The sequence below is a fragment of the Coenobita brevimanus genome, chromosome 23, assembly GCF_032717465.1.
Source record: "Coenobita brevimanus isolate Jiangsu-jjx chromosome 23, ASM3271746v2, whole genome shotgun sequence".
Taxonomy (NCBI): domain Eukaryota; kingdom Metazoa; phylum Arthropoda; class Malacostraca; order Decapoda; family Coenobitidae; genus Coenobita; species Coenobita brevimanus.
Window position 1 is genome coordinate 55,346,534 of NC_136976.1, and position 18,685 is coordinate 55,365,218.

Genomic DNA, 18,685 nt, shown 5'->3' on the forward strand with positions numbered 1-18,685 from the left:
CAGTAGAGGTTCAGACTCTGATTCCTGATGCTTTGGCTGAGGTGGTGAAGGTACCAAGTAAGATACCAGTGGAAGGGTTTGCATCAGTAACAAGGCAAGATATTCATAATGTCTTGGATATGAGGCTTGTCATAAATGTCAACACCTTATTGAGGCAGTGGAGGAGGAGCCTTCTCTAGACATCGGAGAAGCACCTGCAGCTGCACAAGTAGGGCAATGGCACCTGCTGAACAGAAGGACCTGAGATACCCCTAACATCTTGATGAGGTCAAGGTAACTACATCTATGACACCACAGCCAACGACAGTTCAGTGCAAGAACAGACCTTTTGGCACTCAGGGCAAGGCAGGCTCTCTATCAACAGTTACCAGTAGGTCCAAGCAACTTTTGACAACATGTCTTTATATTGCCATAACCAGCTACACCCTCCTCTCCCCCACATGTGACCTGAAACTAATCACCCACCACAGCACAGAACTTCTTAAACAATGATGCTAATGGGTTTAAGTGGTTTCCTGTCATCTCCAGCGCCTTGTGGAGGTGCAGAGGAGTTGGAGCCCAGGTTCAGCGTCAACTCCTCAGTCTAAGATCCCCCCCTTTCAACAAGCCAGTCATTGTTGTCTGTGAAGATGTTGCTTACTTTGGTGCTCTATGCCTTTCTTATTTTGAATGCGTACTTTTATGCTTTATGCCTTTCTAATATTATCTTACATCTGTTCTAGCTTTGAACATTAGGTTATGTCTTTGAAATTCTTACTGTAAAACAAGTGTGGCCATGTATGGCTTTTGGGGGGGGGGAGGGGAAGGGCATCAATCTAGAGATGAGGCTAATACATTAGCTCCAATATGCAGTAACAGGCTTCACTAGTCTGTCATATGCATAGCCGGTATACTCAATGGATAACTGTATACAGTACAGCACAATATAGGCTTTAGTGAGAAATAGAATTTGTAACCATTAAAATACTTGTTCCAAGACTGACAACTCCAGTTTCCTTTGTTGATCCAAAGCATTAATGAAATTTGCAGAAACACTGAGGACACAATTTCTGTTGTGGTCCAAGATGATGACCTGTTTTTTTTTTTTTTTCCCTCAACTTTTTTATTCATGACACCTAATCCACCAAACATATGGCACTTCTAAATTCAAATCTTGCTCTCTACAGGTTTTATTCAACTTCGAAGAGACTTTGAAATGGATGGGTTGAGTATAACCTTCATTAACCCCTCTGCCAAGAGGTCTCCAAATAACTGGGTGTCTGGTAGCTGTAAGAATAAAAATAAAATTGACATCCTTGCACTAAATAAGTCTACAAGACTGGATCTAATGGGCTGCATAAATGGTGTGACTAAAGTAGGTAAAACAAGATACCACTGAAATGGAAGAATGGGAAACATGCCTTAACACCTAGATGAGGACTGCACATTCTTCTAGCACTACACACACCATTTCATCATCATCATCGTCATCATCATCATCATCTTTTCCACCAAAGAAACATAGTGGGCAGAATCCATACACAGAAAAAGGAAAGCACAAAAGTAGGATGGAAATGGGCCATATGTCCATTCTCTCATTACTAAGCTTTAAACCTTTCAAGGTCTCAGCTTCACCTCACAAACCAAAACCATCAACAAATGATCTGCTTTATATACAGTATTTCAAAGTATGATTCCCACCAATCAAGACTATTCTATCAGAGTAAGTAAGCAAGTGTGTGTGTGTGTGTGTGTGTGTGTGTGTGTGTGTGTGTGTGTGTGTGTGTGTGTGTGTGTGTGTGTGTGTGTGTGTGTGTGTGTGTGTGTGTGTGTGTGTGTGTGTGTGTGTGTGTGTGTGTGTGTGTGTGTGTGTGTGTGTGTGTGTGTGTGTGTGTGTGTGTGTGTGTGTGTGTGTGTGTGTGTGTGTGTGTGTGTGTGTGTGTGTGTGTGTGTGTGTGTGTGTGTGTGTGTGTGTGTGTGTGTGTGTGTGTGTGTGTGTGTGTGTGTGTGTGTGTGTGTGTGTGTGTGTGTGTGTGTGTGTGTGTGTGTGTGTGTGTGTGTGTGTGTGTGTGTGTGTGTGTGTGTGTGTGTGTGTGTGTGTGTGTGTGTGTGTGTGTGTGTGTGTGTGTGTGTGTGTGTGTGTGTGTGTGTGTGTGTGTGTGTGTGTGTGTGTGTGTGTGTGTGTGTGTGTGTGTGTGTGTGTGTGTGTGTGTGTGTGTGTGTGTGTGTGTGTGTGTGTGTGTGTGTGTGTGTGTGTGTGTGTGTGTGTGTGTGTGTGTGTGTGTGTGTGTGTGTGTGTGTGTGTGTGTGTGTGTGTGTGTGTGTGTGTGTGTGTGTGTGTGTGTGTGTGTGTGTGTGTGTGTGTGTGTGTGTGTGTGTGTGTGTGTGTGTGTGTGTGTGTGTGTGTGCACAAATCCATGTGCTGTATATATATATAACTGACTGCATTCAGGTGCATGTTACTAATACATACTTTGGAAAACATGAAAATATTAGTATCTCAGGTTACATCAAGTATATATATGTAGTGCCATACTGTAATATTTTCATTATTTTATTTTATAATTACTTACTGTATATTAACACAGATCAATAACTCAATTAACACATTTATAATGAAACAAAAGTATTCGAGGGGACGTATGCTAATCACCTACCAGAATATGTCATTGCATAAGGTACAAATTACCTACAAAATAAATCTGAAGAAAAATCGCAAAACTCTATGGAATTCAGTCAGTGCGCTTCACAAAAAGCCAGTCCATTTAAAAAAATACATGGCAGCTCGCGTTCGGCCGTCACTGATCAAATCACTACCAAAAGTAATAGGCTTCTGATCATCCACATAGTTGCTACTTCCCGAAGATTTGGTGAAAATTCGCCCACAACTTTTCAAGATATGTTGGGAACACACACACACACACACACACACACACACACACACACACACACACACACACACACACACACACACTGGCAAAAACATTATCACTTTGCCGAAAGGCGGGCAAAAATTCAAGCTATGGGTCAGTAGTGGTCTCATGACCAAAACATGGGTCACAGCCTGAAAAGTTAAGAATCACTGGCCAACTCCTTCCTAATTACTTTCTTTTACACCTACATCTACCATACATACCTCCTACTACCCCTCAGTCAACATCATCATCATCTCAGATAGGATAAAAAAAAAAAAAGGGGAGGGGGGAGGGGATGGACAAATAGAACTCCAGCCATCCATCCATCATCCAATCCTACATTGCCCCACGAGGAGCGTTGAAGCCCAGGGCTAGGCATGTTGGTCCTGACATTTAAGATGAGAGTGACCTGCTTCACTCATCCCTTAGTGGCATTACATGAGCAATAAACTCCAACCACCCCTTGGACAGAAACCTTCACTGGCTCAATCCAATTGGAGTTCCGTAATTACCCGCTAAACCACCAGGCACCAAAATCTGGTTATATGGTTACCACCCAGCATAGTAAATGGTTTCCTGGTGTACAGGAGACCATTTGGCTTGTCACTCAGTGTACAGTCACCCACAGGCAGACGGAAGAGGAAAGAATGAAGGAAAGAAAAACAGAAGAGGGAACGTAAAGCCACCTATAGGCAGAAGGACGAGGAAAGAATGAAGGAAACAAAGACAGAAGAAGAGGATGGGGGAGATGAAAGGGCAGACACCCAACAGCAGCACTACGAGTGATTGGATGGTGAGCACCCCACCTACCATAAGGAGAACTGCCCCTGTGAAACAGACACAACCATTCACCCATCATCCAAGCCTTCACAACCATTCACACTTCATCCAAGCCTTCAAAATCTTGGCTCGACCTCACAAGTTTAAATCATTTGCATTTTTTTTTAATTATTATCATTATTTTTATTTTATCCTCCAGAAGCATATGACAGACAGGAATATACAGATGTAAAAATACTTATTCTTTTCTATTATCCAGACTCAAGATAACTGATTTTATGATTTCATTACAATGAAATTTTTCATTTTTTATTCATTACAACTGTTATTCAACTTAAAAGGGAGACATTTTCAAATAAATGGACTGGATAAACAAGTATTAGTCTCCTTCGGTATGAAACATCTTTATTAAGCAGAGCAAAATCATCTAGAGAAAGTAAGGACAGACTAAAAAACAAGTCATCAAACTGAAGAGGCTAATAATCAAATGGTAGAATTATGTTATTTACAAACAAATATTGAATGGGAATGACTGGTTCCTGTATCTCAACTTATAACCCTTCCACTGTTCTACAGAACTCACAAAATATACTGTACTATGAATAGTACCAGACAGCAATATTCAGTTTTGGGGGAAAAAAAAAGTCTAAAGAACATTTTATAACTATCAAATTTACAGATAATCTTAGTCAAAACACACTTATTTTCATTCTGGTATGCAAGAAAAATACCAAATATGTATAATTAGCGATCTTCACAGGTTAATCTGTTCAGACTCGGCGGTAGTCTATCCTATCCAACTGTACCAAAGGTTTGAGCTGATCTGCCAAGGCACGGAGGTCATCAGCCACAGCCATGTCCGTTTTGGTCGTTACCACACTCAGCTCCACCAGGTGCGACATGGTCATTGGTTCAGGATTGTCCTTTGTCATCCCTGGCCCAATCTGAAAGAGAATTATACACAGGTTAATCCAAAATGGTTTGATGGCAACTGTGCCAGAGAAACAGCCCAAAAGTCATTAGCACATAACTATCTATCTATCTATTGCCAGACGCCTCAATCCCGTTTGGGGTGGCCACAAACAAATCGCCTCCAAGTCGCCCTGTCCCCCGCCATTTCACTCCCCTGCTCCCAACTCACACCCCCCTCTCTCATATACCTCTCCACCCCATCCCTCCATCTCATCCTCGGCCTCCCCCTCCCTCTTTCCCCCTCCACCTCACTCACATACACTCTCTTCGTCAGTCTTTCACCCTCCATCCTCTCCACATGGCCAAACCATCTCAGTATGTTCCTCATAACGCTTACTCTTACTTAAAATAAAAAACATCTGAATCACTCTCTCAATTTAAAATTGCTAGAAATCATGCAAAAGCTGTAATAAATCTAGCTAAATCAAACTTTCTTCAAAAGCAAGCATCAAAACTACTTAACAACCCAAATGACAATAGAATTTTCTAGTCAACTCTTAATTCTTTCAATAATAACTTTAACAAATCATCCATTCCCCCACTGAAATCTTCAGATGGCAACATTACAAATGACCCACTTCCAAAAGCAGATATTTTTGCCAGTACATTTGCCAGAAATTCTACCATAGATGACGCAAGCCAGAATGTACCAGTACTAGAACCTGACTCTCCCAAAATTGTTCCACTTAAAATACAGACAAGATACGTAAAATCCATCCTAGACAATTTACCCACCAACAAAGCTCCAGGCCCTGATGGAATTCCACCAATTGTTTTGAAAAAGTGTTCCCCTGAACTTGCCTCTGTTCTAGCTAAATTATTCAGACTATGCAAAAGTACTTCTTCATTCCCAAATTCATGGAAAGAAGCCAATATCCACCCAATTCCGAAGAAAGGAAGTTCCTCGGACCCCTCTGATTACAGAACAATAGCAGTCACATCTTCTCTTGGTAAGGGATTTGAAACTTTAATTAATAAGCACACTGTTAAACATCTTGAATACAACAACTTAATTAGTGATAGACAATACAGGTTTTGCCACGAAAGATCCACCATTGACATACTCAATCTCCTAACTCATACCATCCATCAATCAATTGACCTACATGGAGAAACTCATGCAGTAGCCCTTGATATTTCTAAAGCTTTCAATGGAGTATGGCACCGTTCCCTGCTGTCCAAACTCCCTTGCTATGGACTAACGTCTTTTGTTCCTTTGATCTCCTCATGTCTCAGTGACAGGAAAATAAGAGTAAAAGTAGATGATGTATATTCCAATTTCCACTCAATTAACGCTGGCGTGCTGCAGGGATCAGTTCTGGCGCCAACCCTGTTCCTGGTTCATATTAATGATCTCTTATCTGTCACCCACAATCCCATCCACTCATATGCAGATGACTCAACACTACATAGTTCATTCACACTCAGACACCCATTTACAAAGTCTAATATCTCTACCTCTCAACTTAGTACAGCCACCTCCATAAATCAAGACCTATCTATGATCAGTGAATGGGGACAAAACAACCTTGTCTCATTTAATGATTGTAAAACTAAATATATAAAATTTACTAATAGACAGATATTGCCAGATTCATATATTACCTTCAGTACTACTAATATTTCCATCACCAAAAGTATTGAAATTCTCGGCGTTTCACTTAATAATGCTCTCAGCTGGACCTCTCATGTTAGATCACTTGCTAAAACTGCCTCAAAGAAACTTGGATTAACGTACAGAGTCTGTAACTTCTTCACTGACGAGGAGTTAGCTATAATTTATAAGAGTCATGTGCGCTCTCAGCTTGAATATTGCTTAGCCTTGTGGAATGAATGTGGAGAGGTTGCATTAAAACAACTAGACAAAATTCAGATCAAGGCTGTTAGAATTATTAACAACCCTGCCATTACAAATAAACTACCCCCCCTACAAGTAAGAAGGAATGTTGCCTCCCTTGCATTATTTTACAGATATTTTTATGGCAAATGCTCAAATGAAGTTGAGTCCATGGTGCCACCTCTCCATGCCTTCCCTCGTGCTACATGGGAATCTGGTAACGCTCATGACTGGAATGTCACTCAACCATATTGCAGAACTTCTATCAAAATTCTTTTACTCCCCGTACTGCATCTCTTTGGAACTCGCTTCCCCAGAGTTGTTTCCCTCCAAACTTCAACCTACAGCTGTTCAAGTCTAACTGTTACATATATTTTATGAACAGACGACACCAGTAATCTGGTGTATGGATTACTTTTTTTAATTCATTTGTTTTTCCTTTCTCTGTTCTGTACAAAAAAAAAAAATTTGTGTGATTTGGAGGACTGCGAAAAGTGCATGTAATCCTATATATGGAAGTCCAACTTTGGGTCAACAATTTTTTATAGGTCACTACCTAAGGAGTATCCTATGTCATCCCAAATCCAATCTGAAAGGGGATTACATACATTAGGAATGCAACATGTACAATATTGGGACTGGGAAAGTGCAAGTAGGCCAAATAGCTTAAACCAAACTTACAATATCATTATCACCAAAGGAACACAATCTAAACCATAGCGACCACACCTCGCATACACAAACTACACGAAAGCAGGCTAGATAAAACAATGAAGAAACAGAACAACACTTTCACACACCAAACAACACACCTACCACCAATATTAGTAGACACATTACAAACTTCAAGAACATCACACTCAGTATAGACATGCACCACATTCTACAAGGCAAGAGAAGACATTACAAACCAAACATTACACCAGAGATCACTCACCCCATAAGACAACGTGACTCAAACACATCTCCCCCCTCCCACACAAACCAAACTGGACAGCCTTTATAACAACATTCAATCACTCCACAGACATCTCTTGGTTCTACAAAATACTTAACGGTAGCACTAAATCACATACAAGCGCCTTACAAGAGCCACGCCACCATCACCTCCAACACCCAACTCATCCCTACCCACAAAAGAAAAGCAAACATACTCGTGAACCACAATGTAAACATTAGTCACCTAATACTAACATGCACTGGGTCTGAAAAACAATCCCCTCAGTATAACCAGCCCTTTCCACCTGACCACAATGCAGCTCCCTTCACTCCGGGACAGAAACGTAACATTATCAAGAAACAAGGAACTCCACAAGCATAGTGCAATATGGCATCAGAAAGCTGCACCTAAAACATTTCAGACCACACAGAATACAGACCCTGACACACATCAGCAACTACTCATGTGCACACTGGCATTTCTAACACTGGAAACATGGACCAATTATCACTACAGTATACAGGTAATTAAGACAAAAAGGAACCAATACACACTTCTTCATACAGACCCATGACACTGCTTGGTACACAAACTAAGATAACTGAATGCCTCATTTTCAAGTCACAACTCATGTACCCCTTGCTCCTTCACAACACAGATTTAAGGCACTGCACTCTACAATGTAACACCTTATTGACTAATTTCACACAATATCTGACAGCATCAACTCCACGACATCCGCACAACACACACTTCTCACAATAACAGACAGTTGTGAAGCCTTCAATGCCATTCCCTAATGCAAAAAAATAACCATGATATACAAAACAGAGAAAAATATTAAAAGTTGGCTTCCTAACTATTTATCTGGAAGACAAGCACATATTATATTCCAAGGCAAGCCATCACAAACAAAATTTCCCTGATGGAGCACCACAGGGCTCTGCTCTCTCACCCACACTCTTCAACCTTTACATGCAGATATTCCCACAACCCAGATACCCACAAACATTGCCTCATATGCAAATGACATAATCAAAATCCCAGATGTAGCCTGCACACTGCAACAGAACTACATCAAACATACCACAGGCTTGGATTAAGGACAACAGGCTGCCCATCGAACCAGCCAAATCCATCACCACACTAAACACCAGCAGCAAATACGAACACATGTACTTCTGACATCACACTTATCAGTGTACCCGTACCACACACACCCTCTATTAAGATCCCTGAAGTGACATATGACAACTGCTTCAACTTCAAGGACCACATACAAGATATCTATGCGCAATGCACCCCCAGACTCAATGCACTCAAGGTAACTGGAATGACAATTGGGTTATAAAAAGAAACACTCCCTATTCAACAAACAATATACAGTATCGGATCAGTGATGTCTTATGCCTCCGAGGCATGGGTCCCATTCCTTTCTAACAACCATTACAAAACTGCACACCATACAGAACAACACTCTACACATCTTCACAGGTTGCACCAATATCCCTCCCACAGTTCACTTAAACTGATACCACAGACCCCCTGTTAGAGAATACCTTTAAGTGAGTGGCTTACAATTCTACCCTACACCTTCTAACAACACAAAACAATTAGCTTACCTTATACATCTTAAACACTGTTACTTTTATTCTTCCTTTCTTCATTATGCACCCTTTAGCAATAAACTCATGATCCAGCTGGAAGAAAAAAAAAAAAAAAAGTTGGTCAACTCAAATTAACTCAAATGATGCCATGCTTCCTCCTGCCTTAACCACCTTAAACTGAGAGGAGAGAAGGAAGGAAGCCTGAAAGGGAGGAAATAAAGCAGAAAGGGAAGGAAGGAAGGGAAATATCAAAGGTGCTACCATCCACGATGGGAAATACGCTGCCAATTAATTTCTATTCATTTTCTATTAGTCTATCCTTTACAAGTGAAAGAAGAAGGAAAGATGAGAACAATAAGAGGAAAAATGAGAACAAAGAGGGAGAAACAGGGAGACAAGTAACAGACAAAAAAGAGGGGGAAGCAATGGGAGGAGGGACTGGAGATCATCAATGGCAGTCACCAAAGAAGAAACCCAAATTGTCTACTCCATTTTTAAATTCTGTATTACCATGTCCTTTACAAAAAAAAGGAGAAGGGGAGAGCAGGAAAGTAACAAAAAAAACTGATGGGTAAGATAAACATAAGTAACAGATGGAAGAAAGGAAGGAGGAAGAAAGGAAAGAGAGGAAGAGAAGTGACAAACAAAAGAGGCAAAAAGAAGGACAGAAGGAGAGATCAACAATGGCATGGCTGTCAGCTGAGGTGAGCAACATATGTTAACCCTTACCCCACACATATTGTAAGGGTTACATCTGATGGGAGGAAACCAGTGTGGTGGAGGGGAGAGGGATGTTTGGGGTGAGAGACTAGTGCATTGTGCTATGCAACTGCCATATTTGGGCCATCTGAGGCCTGCGATTTACATTACATGCATTCTGCTTAAGTAATGCAAACTCTTCACACCTGACCAACATCTCACATTACACAGAAGTGGGCATCGTCCAGCCCTCCTGAGTAATCAGAAGAGGCTGGATGACTCTGTTGCTGATGCCCGTCCAAGATGTAACACAGCACCAAATACTACTGTATTGTACACATTATGGAAGACCGCATTGCACACACTCGCCTGTGCCAACAACACAACATACACTCCTTGAAAGCTCTGTGGGAAATCCTGGTCTTGGCCGTGGCCTTCCTTAGGGACTTGGGGCTGTTCGGCCAGACTGCATAGGGAACTACTACTACTACTACACAGTAGTCACGTAATGGAAATACAAGTTATAGGGGAACATTCTGTACAGTTGATGTTTTCTATGGACTGGACACTACATCAAGTGCCAAAACAATCTAATTATTTCCAAACACTTGCTGGAAGCTGCTAAGAGAATTCTGATGTGTGTAATAAGATTTACAACAATTTGTATGAGTCATCATGGACTCTATTTACTTATGGCTTAAGTTTCCTGTCTAAGAGTGATGAGTGTGTGGCTATGGTAGTTTAATTCAGTTGAACTTAATATGCAGTAATTTAATTTAATTTAATTAATTTAATTTAATGGATGGTTACTTCTGCTTATATATTTATACAGTTCACCAGAGGAAGGCTTCACCTATTCATTACTGACCATTGCTCAATTTTGCAATACTGACTTTAAATATTATGTTTTTAAAAACTACCATGTTAAGAGCAAATCATGTTAAATGAAGGTTGCACTTTAACAAGAAAACATATACAAGGTACAGTATTCTAAAAAAAAAAAAAAAATTAAAAAAAAATAATAATAATAATAATACTGTACTGCAAATACAGTAATTACCAAAATGGATTATATACTGTGACTGAATGTGTCTTTTTTTCCTTCATTCTTTTCTCTTCCTTCTGCCTACGGGTGACTTTACACTCCCTCTTCTGTCTTTCATTCCTTCATTCTTTCCTCTCCCTTCTGCCTGTGTGTGACTTTACACTGAGTGACAAGCCAAATGGTTTCCTGCAAGCCAAGAAACCATTTACAACACTGGGTGGTAACCATATAACCAAACCATACGTGCTCCCTACATGTCAAGTGGGTTGGTGGAGGGATGGATGGACTGAATGTATCAGAATGTACAATATTAAATGTTATAAGGCATAGTGCTATACAGGCCAACCCTGTTACACAGTTGGGCAGCATTCATGGAAGATCAATCAGATAATGAGAAATAAAACACAGGTCTCTCTCATTACTGACGGAGGTTACGTTTCAAAGATGTCGTTGATGTGCAAATCCCATCGATGCCAAGTTTTCAACGGTTGCCTTAATAAAATCATTATATGATTCTTAAACAACCAGTCATATGTTTTATTAATAAGATTTTTACTTGTCACTTCTGTCTTTCTTTCCTTCATTCTTTCCTCTTCCTGTGGGTGACTCTACACTAAGTGGCAAGCCAAAAGGTCTCCTGTACACCAGGAAACCATTTACTACGCTGGGTGGTAACCACATAACCAAATTTTGGTGCCTGGTGGTTTAGTGGGTAATTATTGTGCTCCAGTTGGATTGAACCAGTGAAGGTTTATATCCAAGGGGTGACTGGGGTTTATTGCTCATGTGATGCCACTCAGGGATGAGTGAGGCTGGTCACTCTCATCTTAAATGTCAGGACCAACTGCCTAGCCCCGGGCTTCTACGCTCCTCATGAGGCAATGTAGGATTGGATGATGAATGAATGAATGAATAAAAATTAATTTCCTTTATACATACCATTCCACCATATGAGTGTCTCATTCACACTGAAGACTTGCTCAGGCCAAAGACAGGTAACTGGCAACAAAGAAGACAGGTTGGCATTGCCTAGTGCGTAGTTATGTCTCTATCTATCTATCTATAGCCCGATGCCCTAATCCCGCAAAGGGTGGCCGCAGACAAAACGCCTCCAAGTCACTCTGTCACCCACCATTTGACTACCCTCCCCCCAACTCACTCCCACCTCCCTCATATACCTCTCAACTCCATCCCTCCACCTCATCCTCAGTCTTCTCCTCCCTTTCCCTCCCTCCACCTCACCTACATACACCCTCTTAGTCTTTCATTCTCCATTCTCTCCACATGTCCAAACCACCTCAGTGTATTTCTCCTAATCTTCTCAACCACATCCACATCCACCCCACAACATTCCTTCACTTCTTCATTCATCAACCTGTCCCTCCATGTCACTCCACATGCTCCTTTCAAGTAACTCATTTCCACTGCTCTCACTCTTGACTTGTTGTTATGTAAACAACTTATTAATTTCCACAGAAGCTACACACATTAATAATATTTTGTTATTTATGAGAGAGAAGGTAAGATACGTAAGTTAGATGGAAACGAGAAGAACCAAAAGCAGTCAACTAACTATGTACATAAACGAAGAAGACATGCTGGCACTGCCTGATGCATATTTATGTAAACATTTTATTATTTTCCACAGGATCAACAGACATTAAGAATACAGTATTTTGTTATTTACTGAAAGTCAAAGTGAGATGTGTAAGTTAAATGGAAATAAGTAGAACAGAAAGCAGTCAACTAGCCATGAGCGTACAGTAACAAAGATGACACGCTATCACTGCTTGATGCATATTTATGAAACTGTTTTACTACATGCTAGCACTGCCTGGTGCATGTTTATGTAACTGTTTTACTATTTTCACAGAATGAGCTACAGACACTACGAATATTTTGTTAGTTACACTACAGTATTGAAAATGAGTAAGATGCATAGATGGAAATGGGTAGAGTCAAAAGCAGGTGACTGGCAGGTTGGCAGGAAGACACTGCCAGTTTACATCTTAGAAATATTCAATAAATAATTCCTAGTTGAAAAAAAAAAAAAATCCATTTGTGGCCAAAAAAAAAAATACCAACAATAACAAGGGAGTACTATACTGTGTGACAAAATGGAGGGTGAGGTTAAGGAGAGATCACTTTAAGCAAGAAGAGTAAATGAAGACCTCGGGTGTACTACGACGGACAGAGGGGTTAGCATGAAGGTTGAAAGAGTCCTTTGTAAAAAAGTTTTATTGCTCTTATATAGAAGGGAAACCTGGGCAGTAAATGACAGGGAGCTGTTCTAGGTCGTAAGCTGTAGTAATGACCTTTCTCAGAACAGCTGCAGGCATGGGGAGGTCAGGGGGTGTAAGTCATAGTGAAATTATGGGTGTTACAGAATGGAAGAAAGAGCTAAAGGAGTGAAATGTGGAATTGCTAAGCAGATAAAAGGAAATACATTGAGATGGCACAGAGTCCTAAAAACATGTTGTGAGAGGGACATCAAAGGTAGTGTGGTGGAGGCAGACCTCATGTGGTACAGAAGTGAGTGAAACAGTATATAAATTAAAGAGACGGCAGAGGAAGAGGAGTGTCTGAGAAAGTGAGAAATGTGTAAGGTTAAGATAGCCTGGAGGCATCTGTCATAGTCATCCCCTATTCAGGGACTCCAAGAGGGAACAAGGTGTTGGAAATTATGACACTTGGGGAAGGGTTGAGTTATGTGTGTTCCTTGACCTCCACAAAATGCGAGGGCTGACTGCACATGCACCTACAAACAAAACTAATGCAGTATGCTGAACCCTGTCACTCCAATGACTACTTTAATTTTACTCATACTACTAAACAAAAAAATTTATTCAACATGAGAAAGACTTCTAATAATGAACAGATTAATGAAGCCTGTACCTAAACCCTCCAGTTTGAAAAATTTCTTCTAAGATGAAGAAAAACAACTAGTGATAGCAAGAACAAAACTTTACAGGTTATCAAAATGAAGGGGTTACAAAGAATAAATACAGTACTTCAGCCACAATCCTTCACCACACATCCTCACTGCATGGAAGCAAACAGCATTTCACTTAATCTTGACATGATACTTTCTTGTATAACAGTACTAAATGAATCCCTGCTTAATGGGGAATTGTGATAACTATTTATCTATTTATCTAACACCAGATGCATTAATCCTGTAATGGGTGGCCACAAACAAATCGTCTCCATGTTGCCCTGTCCCTCACCATTTCACTGCCCTGCTCCCAGCTCACATATCCCCTCTCTCATATACCTCTCCACTCCATCCCTCCATCTCATCTCTGGCCTTCCCCTCCCTCTGTCCCCAGCCACCTCACTCACATACACCCTCTTTGTCAGTCTCCCACTCTCCATCCTCTCCGCATGGTCAAACTGCCTCAATGTGTTCTCCTAACGCTCCCTATCACATCCACATCCACACCACAATGCTCCTTCACTTCCTCATTTGTCAGTCTGTCTCTCCATGTGACTCCACATGCTCCTTTCAAATAACTCATTTCCATTGCTCTCACTCTTGACTTGTGTCCCTCCAACAAGATCCAAGCTTCACTTTCACACATTAGAGTTGGTATCACAACACTTTTTTTGTGACAACAACAAAGATAAACAAACCCAAATGAGATTTAAAGGTAATGTGAAAAAATTTTAACTACAGGTATTTACAGATTTAACTATGTACGTATATCAAAATCCCACTACATAAATTTTCATGTGACTCAATCACTAACTATAAGGGAAATATATTAATTTCACAATGCAATACAATTTAGTATTATTCAAAGCATAAGACTTACTAGTCTATTCTTACCTTTGCCCCTAACTCTTGAAGAAATTCACAAACATTATTACTAACAGGAACATCCAGGCAGTTTCTTAGAAGGGCAGGATAATTTCCTGAAATTCAATATAAAATTAATATGAGATAACAGGCATAGGTGGTCTGTTCACAAGTCATACACTGTTGATGGATGGACTATGAAAGACAGACAATGATGCATGGAGGATGATAAGGACAAGGACAATGATGATGATGATGATGACGTGACTGGAACTGTTACAATGGTAAGACTGTTGTGACAGGAAGGCCACAGATGTCAAAGAAAACTTAGGTGGAATAACTGACTGAGGGATGCCACACCACAAAGGAACTATGAGGGCATCACAGTACACCTTACACTATTGCCATGACTGCCCTCTGCTACACTGAGTCCTCAATTTCCATGTATTAACCCATTTACTATAACAAGTCTCCTACAAATTGAATATCATCATCTGACAGTACTGTTTATTCACTTTCTGGAGACTATATAAGTCCAACCCACTGATGTATCATTATTCAAGTCTTTTACTGTATAATCTATCTATCTATCTATCTATTGCCAGACACCTCAATCCCGTTCGGGGTGGCCACAAACAAATCACCTCCACGTCGCCCTGTCCCCCGCCATTTCACTGCCCTGCTCCCAACTCACACCCCCCTCTCTCATACTGTATACCTCTCCACCCCATCCCTCCATCTCATCCTCGGCCTCCCTCTCCCTTTCCCCCCCTCCAACTCACTCACATACACTTTCCTCGTCAGTCTTTCACCCTCCATCCTCTCCACATGGCCAAACCACCTCAGTGTGTTCCTCCTAACACTTCCTATCACATCCACATCCACACCACAATGCTCCTTTATATCCTCATTTGTCAGCCTGTCTCTCCATGTGACTCCACAGACTCCTCTTAAATAACTCATTTCCACTGCTCTCACTCTTGACTTGTGCCCTTCCAACAACGTCCAAGCTTCACTTCCATACGTTAGAGTTGGTATCACAATACTGTCATGTCGTAACTTTTTCACTTCCATGCTCACTTCCCTGTTTCTTATCACTGCTTTATTAATATCTGATTATTTCATAAATGCACAAAAAAAAAAAGGAAGTAGCTTAACAGAGTTTGAGAAAAATTATTAGGAATATTATTATCAATTACTGTATGTGTTTTGTCACTAGGTAACCAGCAGGCAACATAAGGCCTAGGAAACAGTAATGTGTATAATATTTTTTACTCTGACTTGATCAGCATTTGCAGCCAACACTGTGTACTGTTGGTGGTAGGTGGTGATGACCATCATCCACTCACTTCAAATAATGCTGCTTACTTCTTCCTTCACCTTTATTATTCTTTTTCTGTGTTTACCTTCTTCTCTTCCTATTTCTCTCATTCTTCCTGTCACTTTTTATTACTCTTCTTTCCACTTCAGGTGGCTCTACACTGAATGACATGCCGAATGGTTTCCTGTAACCTAGCAAACTATTTACAATACTACGTACAGCCCACATAACCAAAAAATGGGGTGATGTGGAGCTTACTCTAATGCCCCTGTTAACAGGGTGGAGATGCAAATGCTGCATCCATCCAGGACCCAAATTACCACACATTTCCCCCCACACCTCACTGTGGCAAGGCACTATCATAAGGGAACATAAGTTCACCGGGTGGGGCAGTCCTGCAGGCGTGGTTCCTTGCCTGTGTTTGATGTCTGCTTGGTCACAGAGACTGGGCTGAATCAACAACAACTGTGTACTGTAAAATAATTCCCAAAACTTTCTCGTGAAGTAGACATACCCTGTGAATGGACAAAGAAAAATCAATAAGCAAGGCTTATTTCAGTCCGAAGTGAATAAAGAGTACAGTATTATACTAAACGAGTATCTAGAGTTGATTTGCTCTCATCTCACAGAAAACTACTACCTCTCCATACCAAATGCTTTGCTGTTACAGATGACGAATTTTATAATACACTGCTAGTTATGAAGAAATATTCAAGAAATAATGTATGGATGTACAGTCATATTATCTTATTCTGCCATTAAATACAGTCACAGTTATTCGCTAAAGGAGGACACAAATTCTTATCAAATATAATGAAAATGAGTCCAGTATAACCATCACACATCACCATAGTTAAAAGGATTAATGGAGATTGCTTCTATTCCCTTGACCACAAGAGGACTCTCAGAGGCTTAATAAAATCATTTAGCAGTAAAGGGAACAACCTGGAAAGAACTCACTATACTGAAGGAGTTAAGGCACGTGCAGGTAAATCAACAATAACTGAAGAATGAAAACCTCCTGATTTAGATAATGAAGACATCGATAAGTTACATGAAAAATCTTTGAATTACAGTAATCCCTCCACACGCCAGGGTTCCACATGTGTTAAACACCTACTGAATGGATGAACAAACCATACCCATAATCGCTAAGCGCAGAAAAAAAAAAAATCACAATGTGCGGAAGCATTCCAGAAATCAGCCCCCCAAAAAGGGGGGAGGGGGGGCTTCAGGGCACTGACACTCAAAAGTCCTGCACAGTAAAATATGTCAAAGTGGCTGTCAATATGCAAAACTTTAATACCGATTTTTCAACAGTCGCCTCTATATTACCATATACTGTATACTGTACATCTTAAACAACCACTTACCGTACATACTACAGTATACTGTACTGTATTATGTTGACATGATTTTAATTATAAGAAATGCATTTCCTTTATACTGTACAAATCATGCCACCACAGGCCAGTCTCATCCATACTGGCACTTACAATCATCATCATCTAATCCAGTGTTGCTCCATGAGAAGTGCAGGAGCCCGGAGCTAGGTAAGTTGGTCCTCACATTTCAGATGAGAGTGACCAGCTTCACACATCCCTGAGTGGCATTACATGAGCAATAAACCCCAGCCACCCCTTGAATATAAACCTGCACCAACTCAATCTAATTGGAGCGCCCTAATTACCCACTAAACCACCAAGCGCCACAATTTGGTTATATGGTTACCACCCAGCGTAGGAAATAGTTCCCAGGTGCACAGGAAACCATTCAGCCTGTCACTCAGTGTAGAGTTACCTGTAAACAAAAGGAAGAGGAAAGAATGAAGAAAAGAAATACAGAAGAGGAAGGAAGGAAAGAAGGATGGAAGAAAGGAAAAGACGGGCACCCAAGAGCAGCACAACATCAAGTGAGTGGTTGGTGAGCACCCCCACTGGCACCTAGAATACTGTTATTTATTAGAAGTGAGAGAGAGGTGGGTTGATGGAAATGGGTAAGCTGAAAGCAGCCACCTAGATACAGTGTAGCCTTGTTATAAGACACCTCATTATGTGATAAATTGCTACAACGATAATTCTAAAGTTATACCCTGTCTCGGTACAACTTTTAAAAATTAATCATGATTTTGTTACAACAATATTTTCGACGGCCACTTCCACGAATCTTGTGCAGACGTGGTAACAGACACACACCAAATAAGCCGCCCGGTGTTTACACTGGTTGTTATCATTGCCTTTTGTTCTATTCTGTACATGAAAAGCCACTGAAACACCACTGTTATTGCCATATAACAGTGCAAGTGCTTAAAAAATAGTGCAGTGTGCAATACAGTAGTCTCTCAAATATCCAGCATAATTCAGCCAGGTCCCCCGCCGGATACTGCAAAATGCTGGATGTCGCGTTGGTACCCCCAACTGGCTATCCATTTGGCGTTGAGCCAGATAATATGTCAACCCCCTAAGCTATCCGTCCCAACCCACTATCCTAAAAACTTTCCTACAATATTACCCATGAGCAAAAGATTACCATCAAGCATAAAATACAATACAGTACTGATACATATAGTACAGTAATACAGTACATTATGTAATCATACATATCATAAACATTATCTACAGTAATCATATTCAGTAATACTTCAATATACAATACCCCTAGATGTGATACTCTGGCGTAACGATGAGGGTAGAAATACCATCATACTCCGCCTAACGATGGCCAAACCCCGGTTTAACAGTGGGTTTTGATTTTTTTTAACGATTTTGATGATACTTTAGTCCAAAATTGT

At 40.6% G+C, this 18,685-nt stretch overlaps 1 protein-coding gene across 3 annotated transcripts in view; it reads right to left on the reverse strand.

Moving 5' to 3' along the window:
- Positions 1 to 3,921: 3,921 nt before the first annotated feature.
- MED18 (mediator complex subunit 18) overlaps positions 3,922 to 18,685 on the reverse strand; it is a 43,745-nt gene continuing 28,981 nt past the window's right edge. For 2 of the 3 annotated variants that reach the window (XM_080267288.1, XM_080267286.1), the window contains 3 exons: positions 14,604 to 14,689; positions 9,046 to 9,123; positions 3,922 to 4,618 (listed from right to left, as the gene is read on the reverse strand). In XM_080267288.1, the coding sequence (XP_080123414.1) occupies positions 4,445 to 4,618; positions 9,046 to 9,123; positions 14,604 to 14,689 (338 nt within the window). In that variant the 3' untranslated portion in view covers positions 3,922 to 4,444. The remainder of the gene's footprint in view (positions 4,619 to 9,045; positions 9,124 to 14,603; positions 14,690 to 18,685) is intronic. The other variant, XM_080267287.1, reaches the window with a different exon arrangement.